The sequence below is a fragment of the Glycine max genome, chromosome 10, assembly GCF_000004515.6.
Source record: "Glycine max cultivar Williams 82 chromosome 10, Glycine_max_v4.0, whole genome shotgun sequence".
NCBI lineage: Eukaryota > Viridiplantae > Streptophyta > Magnoliopsida > Fabales > Fabaceae > Glycine > Glycine max.
The window spans coordinates 4,539,289-4,559,926 of record NC_038246.2 but is presented as its reverse complement, the minus strand read 5'-3'; the positions used below and the strand labels follow the sequence as shown (position 1 = coordinate 4,559,926).

The 20,638-nt window shown below is 33.8% G+C and overlaps 3 protein-coding genes and 1 pseudogene across 13 annotated transcripts; 3 read left to right on the top strand and 1 right to left on the bottom strand.

Moving 5' to 3' along the window:
- Positions 1-643: 643 nt before the first annotated feature.
- LOC547939 (probable E3 ubiquitin-protein ligase RHG1A) lies at positions 644-8,944 on the top strand. 11 transcript variants are annotated; one of them, XM_014762985.2, is made up of 10 exons: positions 644-820; positions 2,151-2,295; positions 2,413-5,388; positions 5,504-5,686; positions 6,380-6,546; positions 6,641-7,393; positions 7,472-7,851; positions 8,160-8,258; positions 8,341-8,478; positions 8,607-8,944. In XM_014762985.2, exons 5-10 carry the CDS (start codon positions 6,447-6,449, stop codon positions 8,754-8,756), a joined length of 1,620 nt encoding a protein of 539 aa, XP_014618471.1. In that variant the 5' UTR covers positions 644-820; positions 2,151-2,295; positions 2,413-5,388; positions 5,504-5,686; positions 6,380-6,446; the 3' UTR covers positions 8,757-8,944. The 11 variants fall into 11 exon arrangements, with proteins under 11 accessions (XP_014618471.1, XP_040862273.1, XP_040862272.1 ...); XM_041006339.1 differs by having other exon boundaries at positions 2,151-4,827; positions 5,211-5,388; positions 5,504-5,669; XM_041006338.1 differs by having other exon boundaries at positions 2,151-5,388; positions 5,504-5,669.
- A 5,758-nt stretch (positions 8,945-14,702) lies between these two features.
- Positions 14,703-16,207, top strand: LOC100815545 (polyubiquitin 3). Its single transcript, XM_003537230.5, has one exon. It carries the CDS (start codon positions 15,113-15,115, stop codon positions 16,031-16,033), a length of 921 nt encoding a protein of 306 aa, XP_003537278.1. The 5' UTR covers positions 14,703-15,112; the 3' UTR covers positions 16,034-16,207.
- Positions 16,208-17,040: 833 nt separating this feature from the next.
- LOC100810728 (uncharacterized) lies at positions 17,041-17,961 on the bottom strand. The gene is made up of 2 exons (XM_026124033.2): positions 17,810-17,961; positions 17,041-17,530 (listed from the first exon to the last, which is right to left on the bottom strand). The coding sequence occupies exon 2, from the start codon at positions 17,525-17,527 to the stop codon at positions 17,318-17,320; it is 210 nt and encodes a 69-aa protein (XP_025979818.1). The 5' UTR covers positions 17,528-17,530; positions 17,810-17,961; the 3' UTR covers positions 17,041-17,317.
- Positions 17,958-20,584, top strand: LOC100810200 (serine/threonine-protein kinase Aurora-3-like; annotated as a pseudogene).
- Positions 20,585-20,638: the final 54 nt, after the last annotated feature.

Here is a 20,638-nt window from a genome sequence, read left to right as displayed (position 1 = left end):
CTATATTTTTTATCAATAAATTTAGGTCTCAAACTTTTAAAAGCACATAAATTTAATCATTGTTAATTTTAAAAAACATGATAAACTATTACAAAAGAGATTATAAAAATATGATAAATTATGAGTAAAAAAATGATAAAGTCTTACAAAAGAGAAACTAAATTATTTTAGTATTTTTTAAAAATGGAGGAGCAAATTCATGATCTAAATCCTTGCCATATTTAACTATAACTATACATATTAAAAATCTTTTTTTATTAATAAATGTATTTCAGTTGTTGTTCGAGAAAAATAATTTGAATTTAATCCCGTAAAATATAATTTTGGGAAAGAGTAGAAAAACTTCAAATATGACTCAACTCTAATCTAATCGATAATTAATTCAAATAACCGAAGCCTAGAGGAATATTTTAGCTTATCACTGGAAAACCTAAGAGGCCATAAACGATGTAACAAACCAAAAAAGATTAAAAATGGCGTAAAAAGAAAGGGTTGTAAAAATAAAAAAAAAATGGAAAAGTTGTTGATGAGATTAGTAAATAATGAATTTAATGAGAGGAGTAAAGGGTGATGGTACAGGAAACCGGTAAGATTGGGCAGTGCAGAGAATTTCTCCCCCTCTTGTGTGTGTGTTTCTTATTTCTTTCTGCGTACAACTGCTTTATTATCATTTCATTGTCTCCTTCTCACGACAAATTCACATCCTCCTTCTTTCATCTCTCTCTCTCTCTCTCTCTCTCTGTCTTTTCCTTTGCCTGTGCGTGTGAAAGATCGCAGCAACTCCACCACCATCACAACAGCACCGTAACCGATTTCCAAGGCACGTTTATCTCGGCGATTCCATGTTATGTTTTTTTGTTGCAATTCTTACATGCATGATCACCGATGGATGATCGAACAACTGCTTATGTGTTGTTGATTTCATTTAGCTCTGCAAAACCACAATCCCCTCACTTGATCGGTGCTGATCTTCTCGTTGATTGTTTCTAATGTATCATCGCCTTATCCAAGGCTCGTTTGTGGTGGTTTTCCTTTTTTGTTTAGAGAAGAGAGTAGTATCTGTTTTTTTGTGATGCTTTTTTTCGTTGTTTATCACGAACTCTCTGATTTCCCGATTATTTGGTTGGTGCGTGATTTTGGATTTCCCCCTGGGAAATTATGCTGTTCATGAGTTTGGTTTTCGATTTTGTTTGCGTGTCTTCTTCCTTCCTGTTCTGTGGTTGCGGCGGGATAGAATATCAAATGTATGGAAGAAACGGTGGAAATGAAATCACCGTTGAATCACGCTGTTCGTGTTAATAATAAAAGCCGCATGCATTTTTTTAAAATAAAAATCTATACATCGGTCAAATGTGGTTTAATGGGTATTGGTTTTTATAGCTGTATACCCCTTCTGTGCGAAGTACTACTCCATTCTCCTTGGGTTTAGAAATCATTTCAATTGGGATCCCTTATAAGGTCTTAGATTTAACTTTGTTTTTCATTTCCATTCCCTTTGTTCTGTGGTGGTGAGAGATATAGCATGTTGTCATTTTTGTATATTTTTCATGGGAAGAACATTTGGTTGTTTGAAGTATTATCATAACAAGTCTATTTAATATAACAGGTTTGTTTATTTTTATGCTTTCTTGCTTCATATCTTTTTGTGGCTGAAGTGAAAAAACAATGAATTATGGTCAAACTTCTTATTGTTAAATACTTAAAAATATACATAATTTTTTTAGTATATACTTCCTATCCTAACAACATGTTCAGATCTCTTCGCTGACTTTGTAAAAGAAGGGTAAATCTTTTCCTGATCCATGTTTTTAACTTTTTATCAACTTCTGTTGTCTTTATGTATGGTAAAAGGGGTTTGGGGAGGGAAGTATATGTACACTGTTTCACCAGCACGAGTGAAGAGGCTGTGTTCCCGGGATTTGGACCTACCAGGTCACAAGGCAGCAACCTTACTGTTGTGCCTAGGTTCACCCTCTTGTCACTGTATGTGGTATATTGGGATATTTGGCTTTGTAATTAAACTAGTCTTCAATACTAATTGTTATCAATTATGGTTTTGAATATTGGTTGCTCTTGCATATATTGTTGGTCCTTGTTTTGTTTAGATTTCCTTAGAATCTATTAGGTTTAGATGGTTTTTTATTATGCAGGTTTCTTGGTGCTGCTGGTGTATTATACGCTTACATCTGCATGTGCTGGTGAGATGTGCTTGAGTTGGAAATTCTCCTTCGTTCTCTCTGTTCCCCACTTTTCTTTAGCAATTTACACTTCACGGATCTTTTCAAGCAGTTTTTGGTATATGATCACTTATGCCTTTGGGTTCATATTATAGTGATATTATTATTATTATTATTATTATTATTATTATTGGTGAGAACTGGTTTTGTTTGCCTTGACATTTGTACTGTACAGGTTATGGAAGTGAATGAATTTCTTCATTTGGTTTCATCAATTATGTTGTCTGAATCACAGATGATGTAGCAGGAACGTTTGAGTCTTGGGTTAATGGGGTGACCATAGAAACAACGACTTTGTCATGAGCATTAATGTCAGGATTTATTAGCATAATGATATGCTGCTGTTATGGATTGGTATATGCCAACTTTCATATAGGAAGAAGAAAGAATGTGACACCAAAAATCCTGTTAATTGGAAGAATTGCATAGGCTTTTTATTCAACTAGAACGTTGCCTTTAGATCAAGCTCGTCCATCTTCTGGGACTGGGTGCCTTTTTGGCGTGAAATGGCCTAGCAATTATGCTAAGGATGTTGTGGCAATAGCTGTGTCACATTCCAATGTTTGGTGAAGCAAAATATTAGTGTGGAGTGTTACTGGCAATCTAGGGAATGATGTGGCACTTACCATATTTTATTATAGTTCTAAAGGGGCTCTGGGGTGCTGAGATACTATTTGACCCAGTGACTTGTAAATGCCTTAGTCAAATTCATCTCATTCTTAGTTTTGAATTTGACATTATGCTGCCTGTTGTGGTGATCTTATTTCGTGGGGCTGTATACTGAGTGTAACAGTAACAGTATTCATAAAGAATTCACTGTAAATTTGTATGCACTATGGACACTGCAATGTTGGACCAATAGTGCATATGATTGATGGAGACTACTGTTCATTTGCCCTGAATTGATATTAACTTTCCTTTAATGCTGGTGATTGTTGTTATTCTGCCAAAAGTTGGTTTCTGCAATAGCACACCTACTCATTACTGGGAGTCATGTAGTGCTGGGTGATGCTTTATTTGGATATGAGCCTGTGGGTTTGCTGACAGAGAAGCTGTTTGATCACCACAAGTTGGTTATATTCTCTCGTGGTCCTAAAATGTTGAGGGATGGATGGATACTAGTGCCGAGAGTGTTGATAGCATAGCCAGAATGCATGAACTTTCTCCCTTTTGCATTAGCTAGTTTGAGGGCTGGAAAAACTCTTCTTAGTTTGAATTTATTCTTCCTAATTTTGAATTGTCATCCCTTATTGGGGCTGATGGACCTTCTTAAGGCAGGCCTCATTCACTTTTTATGCATTTATACACAACTCCCCTGTCTCTGGTTTGTGAAGAGAGTTTATTACAATTGGATATTGGGATTGTGGTTTGTTGTTGATATTCCGGTAAAAGGCAATTTTTTTATTTGGAAAGTCATTACATTGAGTTTGAAGTTTTTCTTCAAATATGAACAGATTCAGGAATACGCATGATAAAAAGCAATATTATTTACGGTGCTGTTTAATTTAACACCAAAAACCTATGTTTCTGTGAGGGTATTATTTAGTATTTGGATTATAGTGAAATCTGAAACTAAACCTGAAGCTCAATGTTTCCTCATAATTGAAAGCCAATGTTAAATCTGTATTTTTTCTGACAATTCCCGGTTCTAATTATTTAATATATATATTTTTATATTTGGATTCTATCAATGCCAACACCAGTTTTTAGCAGATGCTGTTGGCTTTAACACTTTAGTTTGTTAAAGAATTGCTTCATAACTTTTTGGCAAAAAAAATTGCACATATAGTGACATCTTTTTAATTATGTACACTTCAGACATTGCCAATATCTGGAGATATGTAAGATGTGGATGGTCAGGGGCATGTCCTTTGCACAGTGCTGATTTTGTTCCATATAGTTAATTAATGTTTTTAGTGTTCTTGACTGGTTTTAATCTGTTTCTTTCCTTTCTAAATTGAAATGATCCAATTTAACTCATTGAAAGTATGCCTCTTCCTTATTTTGGCTTTAAATTATTAGAGCTGGGATAATGTGGATTTCTATTTTCTTGACTATTATGTTTGCCTGGTCTCAACCATTGAGAAAGGTACTTTCTGCTCATAATTATGTTACAATTTTGTGATTGGGAGATTAAAAGATAGTGGTTTTGAAAAAACTGGTGCTGGTTCTTAAACTATTTGTGACATAAAAATCACGTCATTTCCTTGTAGTAAAAACTGCAGTCTAGTTTTGACATTTTTTCCCCCAGACTCTTGTGCTTTGTATAAGATAAACAGGGTGAACTTGTTTTTGTTTTTTTAACAATGAATGCATCCTTTAAATTTTCTGTAAGATATACATCACTTTTATTAAACCTTTCATTTTTGTTGTAGTTCAAATACTCTGTTTTTTTAGCTAATACACTGTATTTACATAAACTATTTGTGTTTAGTTGGTCTTGCCTTGACTACTGATACTTATTAGAAGGCAAATATAGGAGTCACTCACTTTTGTGCCTGATTGTGCACATAGTTGGTTATCTTTTTCAAGTGCAGGAAAAGAATAGAAATGCTAACATTTGCTGAGTGATCTTTGTAAATCTTGCCAGGTAAGTCTGTTGCTTGAGTCATCCTACTTCCAATCACTCCTCTTTTTAAGTCATATCTGAACTCTTGCTGCTATGCATGATAAGCTAGAGCTAGAGTGAGGAACCATCATCCATCTAATTTAAATGTCAGCTATGTCATTTTTTCTCCCTTGTGTATGTACACTACTTCCTTTTTCCCTCATATATTTTCTTGTGTCAATGAAGAGAGGCATCCTATGAGCTTGGTTTCAAGTGATTGAACTTATTGGGGCTCATGGTATTTGTTATGGTTAAGGAGTATATGAGTGGCAACTGTTTAGTATTTTACAGGCTAGTTTCTGCCAATTTATGGTGAATTCCCAAGCCTTGATGATCTGAAGCATATATTTCCTCCTCTCCTTCAGAAATAATTGCCAGTGGCGATTCTCCTCATTTGGCCAAATTGTATTGTGGCTGGTAGTCATGCTTCTCTTTTTGTGCATGCCTGTTCATGGCGTTCTAGTTCACCTGGGCTGTAGCCTTCATCTATCATGCAATTTTGGTGGTAATTGGAACACTAACATAGATAGTATAGCTCATGCTGTGAGTATTGTCCTCTTGGCTGATTAAACACATCATCTTGATATCCATTGAGCTCCTATATCGGTTAGTTTTTTCTTATTTACCCCTTCAATATTTTCTTTGGTATTCTTGGCAGCTGGACATGAAGTTTCAAGCTAGGTGGTCTTCTGTAGGCCTAGATCCTTTTGCCCTGTAAAGGATTGAATGGCAAATGATGTAAACTGATGAATAATATATCGATAATCTAAGGAATTTTTCTATTGACTAGACATGTGGAAGTGCCAGTGGTGCTTGTATATGCTGTAAGTGGAAGAGGAAGGTCAGGCTAGATTTAATTGTAGGACTACTTTTTTTCTAATACTAGTAAAATTGTAAATTTATACAAATTGTTAAGTTGTGGTTTATAGAGTATATGCTCCCTTGCCCTGCAAGACTATCTGAATTATCCTTAGGTATCAACCCCATGCTACTTTTAAGTAATTACCTTTTTCCAGAAAAAAAAAAAGGTTACATTGTTGACTTGTGACTTCTTAGTTCTGACTCTAGTTCATTTCACATGTGTTTGCGAATAGATATCGGTTGTTTTCTCTCTCACTTCTCCCTTGCAAATATCTCCCAATGACTATTAAATGGTTCATTCTTGAGTCTTGACTGGTAAATGCGGGATTGTCACGATAAGTGTTTAAATTGTATTCAGTATCCAGGCAACTCTTTAGACTACAAACCAGTTTTCTTTCAAATACGTGTTTTTACTGGATTTTGTTAAATAATATGTATGGTTTTTATTGACAATCCCGTGCAGGGCTCTCCAGTTTCAATTCAGTGTTTTTGAAATTAGATAAATCCTACTGATTATTTATTTTGTATTTATGTTGTTATTTCACATGCTGCAGTCATGGATGAATTTTGTCTCATACATAAGTTGTAGCTTTGAAGTGGTGTAGCTTGATTGTTTTGAATTAACTTTGCATTTTGTTACTGAATTACTCAGATGCTCTTTTTTATCTTGCAGGTTGAGTTATTTGCTGGTCTAACTTAACCATACTGTCTATTTTGACTCCTGAGATTGCTAGTGAGTCATGGGGCATAGACATTTATATAGCTCATCTCCAATATTTGAGGGTGAACCTGACCAGAACTGGAATCATATGCATATGGATCAACAATATGTGAACCATGGTAGTGTTGCTTGAAATGCCTTATTTTTGGTTTGTATTTTGGTATGTTTGCTAGCGTCAAACATTGTATCAATTATATTGGATCTCTATTGCAGGTAGGAGTACCACTTCAGACAATGGTTCTTTTATTTATCCTTTGGAAAATATGTCCATAGATAGCATTTCTTTTCCATCTCATTGGAACACTGCCCCAAGGTCAAACGGATATGCATCCACAAGTCTCAACATTGAAGCACCCCCTCATCAAACAGATGTATCAGGCACTTCTCATGATCATTTTCTGCCTTCATCAAGTGCTGGAATGTTTTATGCAGTGCCTGAAAATTATGTACACCAGCCTTCTAATTCTAATTATGACAGACAAGCATTTTCTGCTGCTGATGGGGGTTTTATTGATCTTACAATGGGAAATGGACGAGGGCCTCACAAGCGAAAGAGCCCTGGAATTCCTCCAGTCTGTGAAAGAGGCAGTACAAGCAGATATTCCAATGCTACAAATGCAGCTGATCGTCCTACATCTTCAGAATTGCAGCCAGAGAAGCCCAATATGGATTCTCTATATATGCCTTGGGACCATGTTAATATGACACCCACATTTAGAGGTAGAGGCCTATCTATAAGGGGTGAGGGTCCTTTAAGGAATGTGAGGAGCCGTTCTGCACTTGATTTGGAATCCAACCTGGCTAGGACCCATTTATCAAATACTCATCCACACAACTCATACTCTACTGGTCTACCAATTGACCATTCTAACATGGTCGATCTTTCAACTCAAACTTCTGGCACTTTGACCAGGGATTGGAGCCCAATGAGTATATGTCCTCCTCATGGAAGGGTGTCATCATCAGGTTAGTTTGTAATTTACTCAAATTCTATTCCTCTGTACTTTATTTATATCTGAAGTGATCTTTTTTATTAAAATTCAGATGCAAATGCTTTTAATCACGAGGCAAGTCATTTCCTTATTGGAAGCAGTTCTAGTAATGCTCCTGTAGATGTTGGAGGTTTTCATAATGAATTTGGAACTAGTAGAAATCCTACTGCTCCTCAAAGTTTTCATAATAATCTGACTCAAACTGCAAGAGGAGTTCACAGTAACTACTCTCAAAGATCCACTCCAACTTTTAGGGCTTCTTCTAGCTTACGTTTGGGACGTGTGGCACCTTCTGATGATGGATTGCATATGGTGTCCGAAAGTTACTCTTCTAGACAGCCAAGGCCATTGACCACCGTTGGCTGGCAGAACAATAATAGAAATGGAAGGTCAAGAATACCTAGTGACAGATATCGGTCATTGGATGATGAGGTTGGTCTCAATTAACGATTTAACTCTTATCTATAAGTATCTAAACTCTCAAGAGCTCTGTTCTTGTGATTGGAAACACTCGTGTTCATGTTTTTCCCAGCTCCATTTTAGCTATATAACCTTGATTGAGATATTTGTATAGCTAGCAAACTTTATAGGCACGTTGGTTCCAATATATCCTTCGTGAAGTGGACTAGTTATTAACTTAATATTAGCAATACAGTAGTTTCTGGATTTAATTCCAATAAATCAAATTTTGTTCTTTTATTGGGGTATATGACTCAAATTTGGTTTTATCGTTCTTTCAGGGTTTCATGATTGTTGATCGCACTTCACTGTATGGACCTAGGAATATGCTTGATCGACATAGAGACATGAGGATGGACATAGACAACATGAGTTATGAGGTAATTATTATTTTTGTGTGTTAAAAATTAACATCATGCACTATCAAATCTGGTTAATTATTTGGATGCTTTGCTCGACCAGGAACTACTTGCACTTGGAGAGAGAATAGGCCATGTGAGCACAGGATTGTCTGAGGATTTGATTTCCAAGTATTTGACAGAAACAATATACTGTTCATCTGAGCAAAGTCAAGAAGAAGAAGCTTGTGCAATCTGCCTGGTATGTTCATCTCTTAACGCCCAGTATTGAATAAGTAAATATATATTCCAGAACTAATTGGACTTTTTAAAAATAAATCTTGATGAAGAACAATCCGGTTACTGATCCATTCTTATTGAAAATTGCAGGAAGAATACAAGAACATGGACGATGTCGGGACGCTGAAAGCTTGTGGACATGATTACCATGTGGGTTGCATTAGGAAGTGGTTGTCTATGAAGAAAGTATGTCCTATATGCAAAGCTTCTGCTTTGCCTGAGGATAAGAAGGGCAAATAAACAATTTATTCATTATACTTTAGTTTAACGTATATCATCATTCTGTACATATATTTGGATATTCCTTGAAGTGGAGAAAACAGACTTCCATTTGGATATGTTGTTGTAATAGCTAATGCTATACTCTATCTATATGTCTATGAATTCGTTCTCTTTGGCTTCACTCTTAATTTCGTGAAGCCTTGAAATTAAATTATCGTACTTCAATATTTGATTTAATTCGATTGAACCTTGAAATCGTCTTTGAAGGGTCTGTGAACTTTACAATGTAGCAGGACTCATGGACAAAGCAAAGAATCAAACAGAAATGCCGAGTGTGTTTGTAAAATTCCATTATTCGGGATTTAGCAAATTGTTTTTCTTTAATATTTTATTGAATACTTGAAATAAAAATAAGAGAGCGTGACAAATCACGAATATAGTGTGTTATTATATACTGTTTCCGTGCAGGAAATTATATAGGGAGCACTAGCTGTTATATCTTAGTCACAAAACAACACATGAATTGTAAAGGAAAAATCGTAGACATAAACTGTTAAATTTTTGTTAGAAAAGTTTTGTTCACCTAAATGGTTTTATTTAACTCGATTTGATTTGCTGTGGTCTTGGTCTAAGATATTTTTAAATGCATAGGCTAAATTATAATTATAATTTTGGTCCAGTTAATTTTTTAAATTCCTGATTTTGATTCCTTTAGATTTTAATTATAATATTTGATTTCTTAATTTTATAAATTAGTGATTTTAATACTCCTTGATAGATTAACAGTAAATAAATTTTAATTAATTAAATTATTAAATTAATTATAAATTGATTAAAATAATTATTTATTAAAAAATTATTAATAATCTTAATTCTCTATAACATTGTACTTTTTCTCTTCTCAGCAAATACCTTTTCCACTTTCATTACCACAATGCAACTCCCTTGACAACATTCGGTTAATAGTCTTAAATAATTTTTATTTAATTTATAATTAATTTAATATTTCTATTAATCACATGTTAGTTAATAATCTATCAAAGGATCAAAATCATCCATTTATAAAATTAGGTAACCAAATATTAAAATTAAAAATTAAGGAGACCAAAATTAGTATTATTATTATTTTTAAGGGAATTTAAGATACACTTATTATTGTTAAGAGGCTTTTAAATTCTTTGAAGGCTTTTATAAATTGATGATTTTCTTTAATTTTCTGTATAGTTATATATCTTTTATTTAATAAAATAATTTGGTAAATGAATTATATAGTTTTATAATAAGGTTAAATGCATAAAACATATTGAACTTAATTAAATTTTTTTCATGAATATATTGTGGTTAGTATTTGCCGCAAAATGATGTTAAGATTTAGACCTTGAAATACGGTTGATAAATATAAGATGAAATTCAAAAAGTTCAAAGAAACATATATAACTGTTGAGATGTAGAATTATACGTACACACCTCAGATGAATGTACTGGAACAAATAACTATACTCTGTCATAGAAGTGATGGTGTGGCATTAGGATTTAAACTTTATTTTTAGTTTCATAGTTTTATACAAAAGCACATGCCAAGGATTCAGGAATAACTATATCATAAATAACAATTGCAATTGGTTCTATTGTTAAAATATCTTTAATCTTTAATTCTTATTTTTATTCTTTATGTCAAATCTAAAAATTTGTAAGTATATATGTCAGAACAAATTATAAAAGGTCTTAAGATCTACAACATGTTTGATTATTAAGAATTAGATAAAATATTTAAATTTATAGTTAATTTCTGATCAAAGCGTTCTTCAACAATTGTTGACTCACAAACAATCAATAACCTTTGGTTCTTCCTCAATCGAATCCTCTTTATTTCTCGATGAGACATTCATAACTCTTCAGATGAAGAGAAAAAAAAAACAATGTGTGGTCTCTCGGTATATTGGGAACCATAGTTTTCTTACAACATGTTAACTTAATAGGATTCTCATTATCCCTTAATGGACCAACACTAACATTTGATCATTTAAGTACATATAATCTTATTTTTGTCGAACAGACTCACTTAATTTGATCACATAAAATAAATTCACTAATTATAAATAACAAACATAATTGTCTTATAATATTAGCCCACATTAATTATTAGAATAGAAAATTCCAACATTCTTCCACTTGGGTTACATACTGTAACAATTATATCAGGATTCCTTAGGCCTGCCTCTATACATTATTTATCTTTAGACTTTCACCTTAATATGTATTAATAATGAAATCACTGGGGCTTTCATCACTATAACAAATATGACTAGTCCAATGTAAAATACTAGACAATTTAGTTAAAATGAGAGATATTAAATTTACATGTTTTATACATAAGCATACAAAACAAAAAATTTTACATGTACATTATTGTTTAACGATCATATAATTGTTAAATAATTCTGAAATGAAAAAGAAGTATTCTCGAAATAATTTCAATTTCACAAGGCTTTATATATTATATATAACCATAAAAAAATTAATTTCAAATTACCATAATAAAACTACATTACAACTATGTATAATTAACCTATCAGATTCAATACAATTTTGTACAATTTAAAACAAAATGATGAAATAAATATCTCTTTATATCCAAAATTCCTATGAAATTCAAAAGACTTTAGCGGTTGATTAAAAACTATTAATTTCCAAACCACCTGCACCTATAAATACCGCGATATATACTAATATTCTATCCAAATCTCAATAATCCATACATTGACCTTGTATCAACCATAAGTCATATATCTCCTTAGTCAATAACAAATAGTCATTCCTAATATATAACACATTTACAAATAATAAGTAAGTCATATAAAATATATATAATAAAAAGTACAAATATTTCAAATAATAGACCTATCACTCATAAGATACCCAACACAACATTAATTCCTAATTTTTGGACAAAGAAATTAATTTGTAATTGGTACTCTCAAGATCAAATATTAACAATTAGTTTTGTCAAATAATATTTTTTTTTGGATTGATTATTATTCACATGAAAAATACTTTATAATTGTCACATAATTTATTATTTGACCAAATTGCATATTTCTTTAAGCTGAACACAATTCACATATATAAATAATTCCATACTAACATCTATGTAATTTTAATCAAATCAATTTTCACAATAGGAATTATTTTGGTAATATTTTTTGTCAATCAATTTTAATTAAAAAAAATTACTATACATGCAAATAAATGGAGAGTGCCCATAAATGCTAAAATTTCACTCAATCATGCCAACATAAACATGAAACATTAATCACGCCAAGTAAATAATGAATTCGTAAATAATATTATTATGCTATATCAAATTTATTGTAGCATCGCCAATTCATGTATCAAGGAAGCGCAAGATACAAATTCATCCAAAAAAAATTGACATGTGTGTAACCTCAAGACAATAGCATCGAAGGATTTCCAATGACACATAATGCTTTATATAAAAAGTATAAGCCCATAACTTTGTATTGAACGTAATCAATTTTATATAAGAAAAACTTTAAGGAATTGTCGACAAAAAGATCCAGATATTAAAATAATTAAAAAACTTGAATCCTAACGATTAAACAATAAAGACATATTTCGATATCACTTGTTGAAATATTTTTAATCTTTAATTCTTATTTTTATTTTTTAAGCAGAAACTAAAAATTTAATCTACAGATATACATCTTTGAATAAATTATCAAAAGTCCTATGATCTATAACATGTTTGATTATTAAGGATAAGATAAAATACATAGATCTATAGTTAATTTCTGATTAAAGCATTTTTTGACAATTATTGAATAACAAACAATCGATGATGACCTTATAGTTTTTCTCAACCCCTAATGGGTCAACACTGACATATGAATATTTAAGTTTATATTATTTTATTTATTTGTCTAATAAGCTTACTTTGACTATATAAAATAAACCCACTAATAGTAAATAAAAAATATAATTGTCTTATAATATTAATCTATATTGGAATAAAAAATTTCAACATCTATTCCAAATTTCCGCAATTCTTTTGGCATGAATAACAATAGTAAAAAGGGAATTTCAGTGAGAGGAAATAGCGATGCATGCAAAATTAGTTGTAAACCCTCATACTTTGGAAATTGAAAATAGAATGATCATATGAGAAAGTCACGAATGCCGATCAAGAAAAAAAAATGAGAAAGTAAAAAAGAGCTCTATAATTCAACCTTCATATAAGAAATCTAATCATAATCAAAATGAAAAGGGAAATTAAAATCAAAGAGAATAAAAAAAATTAAAAACAAAAATGAAATCTAATCATATAAGATAGTGGCCTTCGTACCCCAACCATTTAAGATCAAAAGGTGGAAAATTAGAAACATGTGGTCCTTTCTTTGTCCAAAAAAATTTCCGAACCTACACAAAGAAGAAGGGTTATGTGAAAAAAATAGTCTAAAATCCTAAAAATTAGAAACAAAATACCAATATTTGTACACAAGCAAATATGGAATATTAATAATAAAAAAAAACACTACTCCATTTTCTATCTCTGCATCATTCATTGTCTAAACCTTATTGGAAACCAACTTCGGGTGCCGCATCGTTTGCGCTCCAATTAATGACATGTAATCGTTGAAGACGAAGGAGAAGGAGATGCCGTCTCTTCAAGTTGATGCAAGAGTAGGAGACCATTCGGTGGAATTTTCCATTGCAGTATCGACTTTCCTTCCTGTGAACACTATATCAGAAACATTACTAACACACAAAAAAACCTTATAGAAGAAATCCCTTTCTACTTAGAACTAAACCCGAAATTGCATGTAAATTCTCAACTGCAATCCGAAATTGCATATAAATAATCCCTGCACCTTACAAAGAACCTGCTAGAGCCGTCTTTAACAATACGCAGCGGCACCACATACATGCCTCTTCTTTTATTGGTCGCACAGTGGATAACCTCTTCCGTTCTCCCTTACTGGCTATGAAGCACTGATACCAATACGGATATCGACACAGATACGAACATGTGGACACCTGTAATGTTCAAAATATAGAACGTAATACGGGTGTTGTGTCGGAGTCGGACATTGACACGGACACAGACGCATATCGAACACTCGAACACTGGACACGGTAAGGGACTGGAGTGTCCGTACTTCATAACTTACTGGTGTTGCTCTACAAATTCTTTTTTGTTTTCTTTTAGAGAGAGGGGGGGATACAGAGGAATAATTAATGTTAGTGGACATTTCTTATACGCATACATCAGAGGGAGAGATACAGAATGTACGTGAATATATGCATGCAGAAATGTAATGCAAAATAGGCGGGAAATGTAGAATGGGAAACTTAATCACTTTATTAATGAAAGATTAATTTTCTTCGTAATACAACGAGAGTTAGGAAGGGATGATTAATTTGATGGTTTGGGAAAATTAATTTACGCATCCATTAAGGAAGAAAAAAGTTAACAAAATCCTCCCTAATTAATGTGATATTGGGAAAGATACGTATGCAAAGAGAATGGTAATTAATGTGAGATGAAACTGAAAAATGACAAATGAGAAATATTGGAAAAATCACACGTTGAATGAACGTGAGTATATGCATGTAGAATTAGCAGGATAATGTAATTCAAAATGGACGAAAAATGTAGAATGGAGAACTTATTCGCTTTATTAATAAAACAAAATTAATTTACGCATGCATTGAGGAAGACAAAAGTTAACCGAATCCACCCTAATTAATGTGATATTGAGAAAGATTTTTGTTTTTTGGTTAATATGATATTGGAAAAGATACGTTGAAAATATAATGGTAATTAATGTGAGAAGAGACTAAAAGATGACAAATGAGAAATATTGGAAAAGTCACGCGTTGAATGAACGGGAATATAATGCAAAATAGACGAAAGATGTAGAATAGAGAACTTATTTGCTTTATTAATAAAATATGAATTTAGTTAAATTTGACCTAAATTGGGCCATGTACAAATTGTACACAAATATACACTAAGCATAGAAACGAAAATATAATATATTATTTCGGAATTTTGAACAATATTTTCCAAATTTTCAATAAGCAATAACATTCAACCACGAATTCTATTTGTTTGGTCATGACGTCTTTAGAGGCCACGCATTTGACTCCTAGAATATTCTGGACCCACCGTAACAACTATCCGTTACTTTTCTTAATCCCTAATCTTTCAAGAGTTCTGGATTCTTCTATTCGCCCTATATAAACAACCCCCTTTTCTTCGTGCTTCATTCATCTCAATCGCAATCTCTCAATCGTTTTCTACATAATACAAACCTCTCTAATTTTTGAAGCTTATTATACCCAATCTCGATATGCAGATCTTCGTGAAAACCCTAACTGGCAAGACGATCACCTTGGAGGTGGAGTCCTCTGACACCATCGACAACGTGAAGGCCAAAATCCAAGACAAGGAGGGCATTCCTCCGGATCAACAGCGTTTAATCTTCGCCGGAAAACAGCTCGAAGACGGCAGAACCCTCGCCGACTACAACATCCAAAAGGAGTCCACGCTCCACCTCGTCCTCCGCCTCCGCGGCGGCATGCAAATCTTCGTCAAAACCCTTACTGGCAAAACAATCACGCTAGAGGTGGAGTCCTCCGACACAATCGATAACGTGAAAGCCAAGATTCAAGATAAGGAAGGGATTCCTCCGGATCAGCAACGTTTGATCTTCGCCGGAAAACAACTCGAAGACGGCAGAACCCTCGCCGATTACAATATCCAGAAAGAATCGACTCTGCATTTGGTGCTTCGTCTCCGCGGAGGGATGCAGATCTTCGTGAAAACCCTAACCGGCAAAACGATTACGCTAGAGGTAGAGTCCTCTGACACAATCGATAACGTGAAAGCGAAGATCCAGGATAAGGAAGGTATTCCACCGGATCAGCAACGTCTTATCTTCGCCGGAAAGCAGTTGGAAGACGGCAGAACCCTCGCCGATTACAATATTCAAAAGGAATCGACGCTTCATCTGGTGCTTCGTCTCCGCGGAGGGATGCAGATCTTCGTGAAGACGCTCACCGGAAAAACGATTACTCTGGAGGTGGAGAGTTCTGATACGATCGATAACGTGAAGGCAAAGATTCAGGATAAGGAGGGGATTCCACCGGATCAGCAGCGTCTTATCTTCGCAGGGAAGCAGCTTGAGGATGGACGCACGCTTGCAGATTATAATATTCAGAAGGAGTCCACGCTTCACCTTGTCCTCAGGCTCCGTGGTGGTGATTTCTAGTTCAGTTGAATCTTGCTAATGAGATGTTTCAGTTCTAATAATAATTTCTCTTTCCTTTTTCCAATTTCTCTGTCGTCCTTAGGCTCCGTGGTGTCCCTGTCTAGTTTCGGTACTGTGGAATCTTGTTAATGATGTGTACTTCAATTTTATTAATATAATTTCTTCGTTATGTAATAGCAAATTGTTATTTGTGTCTGATAGTATTTTTTGCTGGTGATAAGTTTTTTTTTTTACTTTCAAGTTTGCAATGTTGTGCTTGTGGGTGAACGGTGAATGTGATCATGCTCTCTGTCTCGTTCCTGTATTCGATTCTGCAATAGCAATCTTAAATTAAGTTAAATGAATATGAATTTGAAACTCCTTGTATGGTGTCTACAGGAGCTTGCAATCCCTTGTTAATTGATTGCTAAGCCGCCTTGATATGTTGAAAATTGTCATGGGAAGCAGGTTTTGCATAGGACACCGAATGGAAATTTGGTACTTATATCCATATTCTGCCCCCATTTGCAGAGTGGATTATGTAAGTGTGTCAGTAAAGAAATTAAAACTGCAGAGTGTATATAAACGGATTAAAAAGTATTATAAAATGGTATCATCTATTGATAAAATGAATCTGTTACAATTTATTATATTTTCCCCTTTGTATACAACTAATAATTTCCCCCTTTTAACAAATTGCTGCCTGTCTCTGTTAATATTACTGGTAACCCTTGGTTAGATTGTGATGGTTGCAAAATTGACACGTTATTTATTTTCCTCCTGTGTCAATTATGGGATATTAGTGTATCCAAGTGAAAGTACAAAGTGTTGTATAGCATAATTATGTTCTTGAACATCTCTAAAACATATGAACAGACAAAAATAATGCAGATATAAGATTTGTCAATCACAAACATAAGTATGAACAAATTGAAAAGGTCATACTGTTGATGGTTGCACCTGTTTCGGACAAGATTTATGCTTCGATAAAAAATCACTCGATATGATTATTCAATTCAAACTAGTCATTTGATCCTTCAACACAAAGTTTCTATTTCAGTAATATCCAGAAGTGCAAACAAAAAACCTCAGGTCGAACTTGCACTAAATAAACACACAAGCAAATATCAACTGCCAAAGACATCACTTAATATGAACTGAAGAAGGAAACGCTTCTGCAGTTAAACTACAGATATTGAATGCTTAAAAAAAAAAACCTGCTTGAGAGTATCACCAATTTGTCAGTTATTTTCCAGCAATTTGCACAAAATATAAAGCCGAAGTCCCCTATGCTCATTGAACAAGTCATTTTTTTTCATTGCCCTCTGAATTTTCTAGCCCGAAGCGGCGTCTGAACTTAGCAATCTGTCCTAAACTCTCGGCCATTTGACGCTTAGCCCGGAAGTGGTAAACTTTCCCAACAGGGTGTATCTTTGTCATCATCACATGCATCAACCTACCCGTTTGAGTAACGTAGGATATCCATTGCTTCTGTGGATGGACTCCCTTCTTCATCTCCTGCCAATTTGCAACTCATCACTAACACAGACATTTCATCAAACACTTGGAAGGCAACGCTAAGAAAATTGAACACTTTAACCCAGAGGAAAGGAAAACATACAAAACAAAATTTCTGAGGTAAGTATAAAAAAAATTCTGAAAGTTAGCAAAATTCTTAGCAACCACTTAAAACAAATTGAAAAGAGCTTGAAATAATCGAATGCGCTACTAAAGAGTTTCAATCACGAATCACTCAGCACAACACTCGCAATTCACAAACCAGATCAAAACACTCACCGTGGGTGCTTCCGTGCGGTGCGCTGCGGCGGCGGCGACGAGAGTTGTGAGATTTTGAGAGAGGGAGACCAGATGTGGGGCTAGGGCTCGTCACTCACCACTCCCGACGAAATGAGTTGAGACTTTGTGAAACGCATGTTATGGCAAAATGAAACGACGTCGTTTTATTAAAAACAATAAGAAAAAAAAAAGAAGCGTGCTTAACCCGTACCGGTTCGCAAATTCAAATTCAAATTCTGAGAGAAACACCAACGAACTTCTTCGCATTTTCCACCGAAAATGGCTTCGCAAAACCCAGCAGAGGAAGAAAATTCAAATCGACATTGGTCCCTTGAAGACTTCGAGGTCGGTAAACCTCTCGGTAGGGGCAAATTCGGTAGAGTTTTCGTCGCCAGAGAAGTCAAGGTTAGCTTCCTAATTCTCACTTTATTCCCATTTCCTATGTTTTTCTTTTACGATTCATCCAACTACATGACAAATTAGAATGTTTAATTGTTCACTAACTAAATGCTTTGTATAAATTATGAGGTTTGGATTTTTGTTCTCTGAGTAGCCAATGGAATTTAATTTTTGTGTTAATTTGAATTTACTTTCAGAGCAAATTTGTTGTGGCGTTGAAGATTATATTCAAGGAACAAATTGATAAGTACAGAATTCATCACCAACTGAGGAGATAGATGGAGATACTGACCAGTCTCCGGCACACGAACATTCTGCGTCTTTATGGTTGGTTTCATGATGCTGATCGTGTTCTCTTGATTCTTGAGTATGCTCATAAGGCAGAGCTTTACAAGGAGCTGAGAAAGAAGGATTGTCTCACTGAGAAGCAAGCTGCCACGGTAATCTAATCCTTTTTCTCAAGTGTGTCTGTGTGTGTTATGTTTTGAACACTTGGTCATAATTCATGAGGGAGGTTGCTTTTTCCTTACAGCTTCTTGTACCATTGTACTAAGGTTTGTGTAGATAAATTTCTTCAAAAGCACTTCTAGAAGAAGAAAATAAGAAAGTAAAATGAGTTGACCTTCTCGCATAAGGTCAAATCAAGATACGTATTTCCACTTTCGGAGAAGTTAAATGAAAGAACTGTCTATAAAAGTTAAGTTTACAAGTTGATTTTAACTAATGACAGAAACTCTTGTTTATTTTACCTTCCTATTTTTTTTCTCTTATGGGCTGTGTGAGCCCTTATAAAGAAGTTTATCCAAACAAGACTTGCCTTTATTATTCGTGCTTTTCTCTGGCCTTGTTTTGGAGGAAACTTGTATTTTACTAGTTTGGAAGATAAATGTTTTCCATTGGTTCTAGACATTTCTTCAAATTATTGGGATTTGACTTTTGACAAAAGATGAATATGAAAAGAAAACAGGCATAGTGTGATTTTTTTGAGAAGATTGGTTTTGTATGTGAAGAGGTTGAATAGACTGCAAAGCAAAAATCATCTTTAACAATTTTTTAAGTATCAAATTATGAGAAGTTTATGATGATTGCAGCAGGTGAACTAGTGGTAATGGCATACTGTGGAATATGGAAAATAGAGAAGTTAATTGAAAATGGGTTGGAAACATTTTGAAAAGTCTCATAAGAAGTAATTATGGTCTCGTTTGTTTGGGCTCCTTTTTAAATATGTTTTTAATTAAAAGATACGATTAAAAAAATTATAATATTTATGCATTTTTTTAAGAAAATAAAAGCAATAGTTTAAAACAATGTTTCAAGGATTTTCTCAAGCAATTAATATTTTTGAATGTTTTGAAAAATTGTATCATGGAATTACTTCTTTTTCCTAAATTAAAAAGATGCCTCCTATGGAGTATATTCTTTTGTTATCTTTGTGCTCCTTTATTGTGAGACAGGTCTTTCTTTTTTTACCAAACAGATCTGTTATCCTGTTGATTCTTAACTTTTTTCTTTTATTTTGACAATTCTAGTATATTTTGAGCCTCACAAAGGCATTGGCTTATTGTCATGAGAAGCATGTTATTCATAGGGATATCAAGCCAGAAAATTTGTTGCTAGACCATGAGATAAGCTAAAATATCCTTCTTCTGCTAACAATGTATGCTTCTGATCTGTGTTCACTTATGACAACACATCCGTCAACCAGAAAAACTAGAATGGCCACAGTTAATATATTAATATTAAACACAAAAACAATTTGTTTTCTGCCACATCCCCCTTGTTGTAGTCTTTGAAACTCTTCTGCCTGAAGTTTTAGCATAGGTGTTCGAATGTACTTTTAGCTTTGTTATACTTATTGCCTTCAATTCTTCAATGCCCTTCTTTATTCCACTCCTCTTCCAAAAAAGTCTAAAATGAAAGAAACTTTAGAGTTTAGACTGAAAATATTGTTATTAGAGATATACAATGAATTAATTCGGTAGATAGGTGGAGCCAATTGATTATATTTGGGGTTTAAGGGCACTTGTATGTACAGCTAATAATGACTTGATTGCAGGGTCGTCTTAAAATTCCTCACAAAGGATCTCTCTTGATAAGATAATGGAGCATCCTTGGATAATCAAGAATGCAGATTCTTTCAACTCACTAATTTAACTTCGGCCACAAGGGATTAAGACTGAATTCTGTATTTGGTGTTGTAAAATGCAAGCTAATGTAAGTGTTTTGCAGTGTTCAAGTGTATAATCAACTTGAATGACACATTACCTTCACCGTGAGGTTAGGAATATTAGGATTGTATATCTGCCTATTTGTAATAATTGTATTGTAGGTGTAATTTCTTCCAGTTCTTTGTGCATCGAAACCAGGCATGACTAATGACTTGCACAGATTTATTTTGACATGCATCTGACTAGCAGGGAATCTGACAGC

Bases quoted from the DNA above. Each gene is read 5' to 3' on its own strand.
- LOC547939 (XM_006588712.4), top strand. From the start codon at position 6,447: ATGGGGCATAGACATTTATATAGCTCATCTCCAATATTTGAGGGTGAA. The intron at 7,852-8,159 runs GTTGGTCTCAAT...TCGTTCTTTCAG, and splicing joins ATCGGTCATTGGATGATGAG to GGTTTCATGATTGTTGATCG. The intron at 8,479-8,606 runs GTATGTTCATCT...TGAAAATTGCAG, and splicing joins AAGCTTGTGCAATCTGCCTG to GAAGAATACAAGAACATGGA.
- LOC100815545 (XM_003537230.5), top strand. From the start codon at position 15,113: ATGCAGATCTTCGTGAAAACCCTAACTGGCAAGACGATCACCTTGGAG.
- LOC100810728 (XM_026124033.2), bottom strand. From the start codon at position 17,527: ATGAAGAAGGGAGTCCATCCACAGAAGCAATGGATATCCTACGTTACT.